The sequence below is a fragment of the Macrobrachium nipponense genome, chromosome 10 (genome assembly GCF_015104395.2).
Source record: "Macrobrachium nipponense isolate FS-2020 chromosome 10, ASM1510439v2, whole genome shotgun sequence".
NCBI lineage: Eukaryota > Metazoa > Arthropoda > Malacostraca > Decapoda > Palaemonidae > Macrobrachium > Macrobrachium nipponense.
The window spans coordinates 26,714,030-26,721,021 of record NC_087204.1 but is presented as its reverse complement, the minus strand read 5'-3'; the positions used below and the strand labels follow the sequence as shown (position 1 = coordinate 26,721,021).

Sequence of the window (6,992 nt, the reverse complement as noted above, 5' to 3'; positions counted from 1 at the left end):
ACTCCTCTTCTCTCATATTCTCTAAAATAAATCTTTCTCTCACTTGGCTTTTTAAGTTTGGTTTGGGTTTTGTCATCTTTAATTTAATTAAGAGAAGCCTGTGATCTGAATCGAATGACACAGAGGGGATGCTTTTTTACATCTCTGACCATATTTTTGTTATTTGTTATTGCCATAATCAATCATTGATTTTTCAGTATATGCTCCTAAAGCAGAGTTCCATCGGTACCACGTCCACTTGTGGCTGTCTCTATGATTATAGAAAGAGTTCATAATGGACATCTGGTTTAGTATGCAAAAATCAATTATGTTTTCTCCTTCTCTATTTCTGTTTCCAATGCTAAATGGTCCTATGCTCTCTATGCCTGTCCTGTCTTGCCCAATATGTCCATTCATATCTCCAATTAGTTAATGTATTCTCTACATATGGGACAGAATCTTTTACTTCTTGTAGATGTCTGTAGAATTCTTCTTTCTTCTTGAGGGCGGCCCTGCTGTGGTGCATACACCTGAATTATGCTGGCTTGAAATGTTCCTAACTTTAAGGAAATGCTAATAATCCTATCACATTTGAATTCTAGATGACTAATTTTTCCAGCTAGCTCTTCACTCACAATAAAACCTACTCCGTGTCGTGCGGTTCTTCCACCTTTTGTAAAATAATTGGTATAATAGTATTACAAAATATCTATTATGAACATCAAACTATAAAATTAGCATTCCAAAACGAGAGAATTTAAAACTCATCAGATATTTCAAAAATGACACTACTGCCTTCACTCTGTTAGTAAACATGTACTCTACCGTAAACTGTAATAAAACAAGCACACTGCTACATGCACACCGTAGCAGAAGGTTGCTACAGTATTTATTTCCTTTAATAATTCCTATTTATCAAAATAAATATTTCTATTAAATATACATCCAATATAAATTCTAAATCACTAACTCTTCATGTATGACAAAAAAGGTAATATGTACCGTATGTACTGTACCATTTTTAAAATCCATAGACACTATAGCAACACGTCCTTCTAGCAAAGTAGTAAGGAAGAAACTGATGCATCACGGCTTTCTTGGATGAGAATAGGTTGGTTGTTTCCTCCTCTCTCAACCGAATAGCCAAACGCCATTGCCACCAGTACCTTGTACTACAATTTTTACGCTTTTTACCAGTTTTCAGCTGGCGCTAGAAGATTTATCCTTACGTTAAGACCGCAGGTTTGTTAGCTATGAAAAATACACATTAATAAAAATGTCATTTTCCATTGTGTACCTAAATCTTGCAGCTAGTATCATTACCTCAAGTATTTAGAAATATGTACACCATCTGCTCTGTATTCATATTCTATATTACTGATGCTCCAATATGCCTATAAACAAGTGCACATGAATATAATTCACACATGTACTATACTGTACTGTAATGCATATAACCACATAGTGTACATACTGTATACATATATTTGAAAACACAGAACCCCTCATTCCATAGATTTTTATTTTCATGTAAATGAAGAGATCTCAATTAAATTTTCTTACTTTGGCAATACTGTAATTTGCTCATAGACACATGAAAATATGAGTGGGAAATGGTAGCAAGTTTCGAATTATATTTGTATGTAGTTATGTAAGTACTTATGTGACAGTTGTACCTACAGTGATGTATTGAACAGTTTAGTTACAATACTTCCAATGAATTGAGGTATTGTTGCTAAAAATGTATACATATATAAAAAAATTCCAATTAAATACAAATACAAATGTTTATATATTTCTTCTTTATATTAGCTCTATTTATAGTCTAGTCATCAGAGCTTGGAGAGACTGATGGTGAAACTCATATTCTTTATACACTGTTGCAGTGTTTGTAAAACTGCAGTGATGTTGGAAGACAAGGAGACTTGATCTGAAATTTATCCCATGAAAGGAACTACCCTCCAAATATGATACTCACAACCCATAACTTCAAAAGATACAGGGAACTTGAATTTAACCCAATGACCACGGACAACAATCAACAAATATACCAGCTCTTCACATTAATCTTAGCGAGGTTAAAAGCAGTTTTGAAAGGAATGTAGATAGGTCACTAAATTTATATATATTACAATACAGTATCTCCACAACTAATTATTCTAGCACCTAGCTCTGATTTTACTATAAATATCAATAAACTACAAGGTATGTTGATTACACCTTCTGGCCACTTCCAAATACTAAGCAGTTCACTCACTCTTACCAATGCTGTTATTATGATTTTTACATTTATACATTTATATCCATTAGAAATAGCACTACAGTTTTCATAAAAAAATAAGGGGATAAAATCCCTGAAGCCATCCATGATTATAAAAAGGTATGTATGTAGTCTGTTTCATATGCTAAAATGTTAAGTACTTTTTTTTCAGAAATAGCAACTAAGTACATTAAATCAAGTTCTAGGCCTAGCAAACATTAACATTAGAAATAAAAACTCAACAGTTTTTTAAAAATACCTTTAAAATTTTATCTCAACATTCAAGCTTTACCACATCCTATTTTAGGAATTCTTAATGGCACACAGAACAAGAATCATCAGACAGCACCCAGAAGTTGAAGCCAACATGGTAAAAAATATCAGGGAATAATAAACCTGTATTTCAGCATTGTTGGAATGTTCAGTTTGATTGTCCTACATATCAAAACACGAAAATACACCACTTTTATCATTTAGGACTACACTTCTTATAGGAAACATTTTGAATATGGTAGTTGTCAAGACCACTGCAAGTTACACTTGCAGAACTAGTCCAGCAGCGGATATGTTGTCACCACCGCCAGCTGTGTGACGCACTGCTGTACAAACGAGTACTGGTGCAATGCATATCTGCAAATAAAAATAACATTTTTAAAACAATGAATTTTTTCAAACTATGGAGGAGTAATTTTAGTTTATATTTGACACATCTACAAAGGTTGTGAGAGAGAGAGAGAGAGAGAGAGAGAGATTGGTGGAAGAATGAATGGGAGTGTTAGATGGCGGTCGGAAGCATGTCTGTTGTGGCGCTCTGTAGGTAGTCAATGGAAGTCTGTTACGAGAGTTGTAAAACAGTGAGGCGTCTGGTCAAGTGTCAGTGTTGGTTTTGCAGCAGTTTTCCTTTGGTGTGTCGTTGTTTGGGTGTTATTGATAGATTTTGGGGTTGTGAAGTTGTTGTGCGTGTGTCTGCTGGTTGTGGTGAGGTTAAGAAGGTTGGTGGTGCATTTTCGGTGTCTGTTAGTGGTGGTTGGGGCAGGGTTGGTTTTGGCGGGTTGTTGTACTGCTGTAAGTCGTGTGGTTGTCGTGTTTTTTCAGGCGGTTGGTGTTCATCTGCATTTAGTCGTTGGGTTATTGAGTTTTTGTGGGGTTGTGGGTCCCGGGTGGTTGATTTGTGTTTGGTTGTCGGCGGTGGTTGTGTGTTGGCTAGCCTATAGCCTATATCCAGTGGACGACAGCACAGCCTAGTCCTAGGTATCAGAAGCCAGCGGTGAGTACCTGTTTGTGTGTTCTGTATGTAGGTATTGGGGCAGTTGTCCTGCTGTGTTTTTTAGTGTTAAGTGGAAAGTGTGATTGAGGGTGGGTTTGATAGCCAGACAGGTTAAGTTTATGTGGGGAGGTTACTTGTTTTTGTGATCCCGCCACATTATTTTTTTGGCGCCCGAACAGGGACTGTTGGTGTGGCAGCTGCAGGACAATGGTCTAGGCTAGGTGTATGAGTGGTGTAGAAAGTTTGAGATGGAAGGATTGAGTGAGGTGGAGAGGCTGAAGGAGGAGTTGAGGTTGAGAGGGAAGTAAGAGGACAATTAGAAGTGGATAATTGAGAGTTGAGGGTAGAGTGTGAGGAGCTGAAGAGCGAGTTAGAGGAAATGAGAGGAATGCTAAGGAGTGCAAAAGTGGAAATGAAAGAAGAAGTGAAAGGAGCAGAAGCAGAAAGCTGAATGGTGAGAAAATGGATGAAAAATTCTTAGGGATGATGAATGCAGTGCAGGAGATGATGAAGGGGTTCATGGGAGAGGGAGCTGTAGGGGGTAGGCCTACTAGGTCTTGTGATAGGTCAGAAGTGGTAAAGACAGTGGAAGAGCGAGGGGATGAAACTACGAGTGACGAAGGTGACTTGTTGTGATAGGGTAAAGGAAAGAAGGGAAAGAGACAGGATAAGGATAAATCCTGAGGACAAGAATAAGAAGGGGGCTGAGAAAAGAAGACGATTAAGGGAAAGAAGGTTAGGAAGGATGACGGACAGGATGAGACTAGGGCTGAATACATTGGGGAAAGGGCTGAGAGTGATTGGATAGTGGTGAGTGGAAACAGGTGGGTAGAAAGAAGGGTAAGAAAGAGCGTTAATGAGGAGCATGGATGTTAGTATGGAAGTTGATTCCCTATATTCGGACGAGGTTAAGAGGGATCAGAATGGTAGTAGCGAAAGTGAGAGTGAGCGGGAAGTACGAAGGCTGTATATAGAGAGAGATACCTAGATGTGCACAATACGAGGAATATGGTAGTAGGGACATAGGGGATTTTTTTAAGGAATATGAGAGGTATTGTGAGGCAAAGTATGGGGATAATAAGAGAGTCTGGGCAAGAGAGTTGGGTGGCTTTTGACGGGATTTTTGTTGAATATGTATGAGGTAATGATGAGTGTAGGGAAATGTGCCGTATGAGAGTGTGAAAGCCAGGATTGTGGACAGGCGAAGAGGATAAGGAGTAGTGTTAGATATAGGAGAAAACATGGTTTTGATGAGGTAAGAATGAAATGTTGGTGGGAGGTCGTTGTCGATGTATGTGTGCAGGTTGGAAACAATTGGCCAGGAAAAAGTTTGGGGACGAAGGGATAAATGAGTGTAAAGAGTTAGTGAGGAAGTTGCGACTGTGCCTGAGTGTGTACGAGTTTGTAAATCTGAAACGTAAGGAGAAAATGCGATGGACGAATGAAAGGTTGTCGTGGAACGACATTTTGGAAATAGTAGAGGATTATGAGTTGGATAGGTGTATGAAAGAGAGTAGAAGTGTTAGTATTAGGACTGAAGTGGCTGATGTTATACCAGAGTTTAGAGCTATAGGGAGGCAGTTTTGGAAGGGCCAAGGCGAATGGCAGAGCGAGTGGTTGATAGGAGCGTTAGAGCCAGTAACGTAAGTATGGTTAGCCCTAAGAGAGATCGGAGTGCAAGCGTTGGAAGAGTAGGGTCGGTTAGTCGTGAAACGAGAGCAGCAGTGTTACAGATGTGGAAAGCTAGGGCACAGGAAGAATGAATGTCGGTGGGCGTTGGGAGCCTGCTTCGGGTGTGGGCAAACAGGGCATTTAGTGAGCGAGTGTAAGAAAGATAGGGATATAAATGTTACAGGTGTGGGCAAGTAGGGCATATAGCAAGTGGATGTCGAGGTACTCGTGTGACTGAGGTTTGCGGTAATTGCGGGAAGAATGGGCATTATGCTAGGATGTAAGGAACAGCGGGCAAAATGTGTTGAATGTGGAATGGAAGGTCATGTGGCGAGTGTGTGTAGGCGAAAGAGGATGAGTCAGGTTGGGAGTTCGGGAAAACTAGGTACAAAGGGGGATTCAGTTGGGTGGGTCCTCTTGGTCGCTGCGGTCAGTAAGAGTGATCATGTGCGTGAAGGATTGTTGCATGAAAAAGGGTTTGGGAGGAAGAGCTCATGAATGTATGAGTGTAAAAGTGAGGTGCAAAGGGGTGTGTTTGGGGTTGCTTTGATTGATACTGGGTGTCAGTGTCAGTGTTCTTTTTAAAAATGGATGTGACAAGTTGCGGAGTGAGTGTGAAATTAGGAAATGTAAAGGGGAGGTACGAGGAATAGGAAATTTTGGGTATGCCTGTGGTGGGAATGTTGCGTGAAAATGGTAGAAATCGAAGGTAGTGATGAATGAAGGTGACTTTTGTGTGATCGAGGGAAGGAGTGATAAGTATGATATGTTGTTAGGATACAGGTTCCTGAAGAAGTGTGGGATGGTGGTCCATCCGAGCAGGAATATGATTGAGTTGCATAGGAAGGGGAATGTACATGGAGAGTTGTACTTGGATGGGGATGGAGGAGTAAGCAGTAAAATATGGAAGGGAGTGCCGTTGGTTGCGAAAGAGAGTGTAAAAGGCCGCCGAGGGACAAGTTGGAGAAGTTGTTAGTAGTGAAAGTTTGCGTGGCCCGATAGTCTTGGGATTGTCAAAGGTGACAAGTGTGCATATGTTGGTTGAGGGTGTGGATGCGAACAAGTTGGTAAGAGCGAGTGGTGCATGTGTAAGACGGGATTTTGGATATGGAGAATCCTCTTTTGGGGTTTTTTGTGGCCTCATTGCCGAGTGTTTAGGAAAAAGCGAGCGGGGTATAACGTGAGGGTGATTGTTGTGGGGTGTTGTATACGTTGGTGGATGTGGACGACGAAAGATATGTTAGGGTGCGGCAGGTGATGACAGGTAGCATGAAAGAAAAGTGATGAGTGGAACGTATGATGAGTTGAGAGAAAGAATTGGGGTGGATGAAAATGTTTGTGATGACGAGATGGAGCGGTTGATGCAGATGTTGTGGATAGGCGGGGTGCGTTGAGTCGGGGTGATGAGGATTTCAGGGGATCTAAGCTCCCAGAGTTCAAGATAGTTTTTGAATGACGATACCCCCCATATATCAGCGCCTCCCGACACTTTTTCTGCGCCTATTGCCGAGAGATTGAGGAACAGTGTGAGGAACTTGAGAGAGTGGGAGTGATCGAGAGGAGTGAGAGTGCTTGGAATAGTCCCATAGTCCCAGTACGCAAGACAGATGGGAGTTTGAGGATGTGTGTTGATTACAGGAAGGTGAATAAGTGACTGTGAAGGAGCGATTCCCGATGAATGTGGTGTCTGATTGTGTGTATAAGCATGCATGGGATGAGAGTGTTCACAAAATTGGATTTGGTAAGGGGCTATTACCAGATGCCTCTTGAGGAAGGGAGCAGGCATGTTACGGCTTTTTCGAGTGGTAGCTGCCA

At 40.8% G+C, this 6,992-nt stretch overlaps 1 protein-coding gene across 1 annotated transcript in view; it reads right to left on the bottom strand.

Annotated features, from left to right (window-relative positions):
* Window positions 1–462: 462 nt before the first annotated feature.
* LOC135223500 (ADP-dependent glucokinase-like) overlaps window positions 463–6,992 on the bottom strand; it is a gene marked incomplete in the record, with an annotated part of 132,761 nt that continues 126,231 nt past the window's right edge. The window contains 1 exon segment of the mRNA XM_064261944.1: window positions 463–2,869. Coding sequence (XP_064118014.1) covers window positions 2,774–2,869 — 96 coding nt within the window.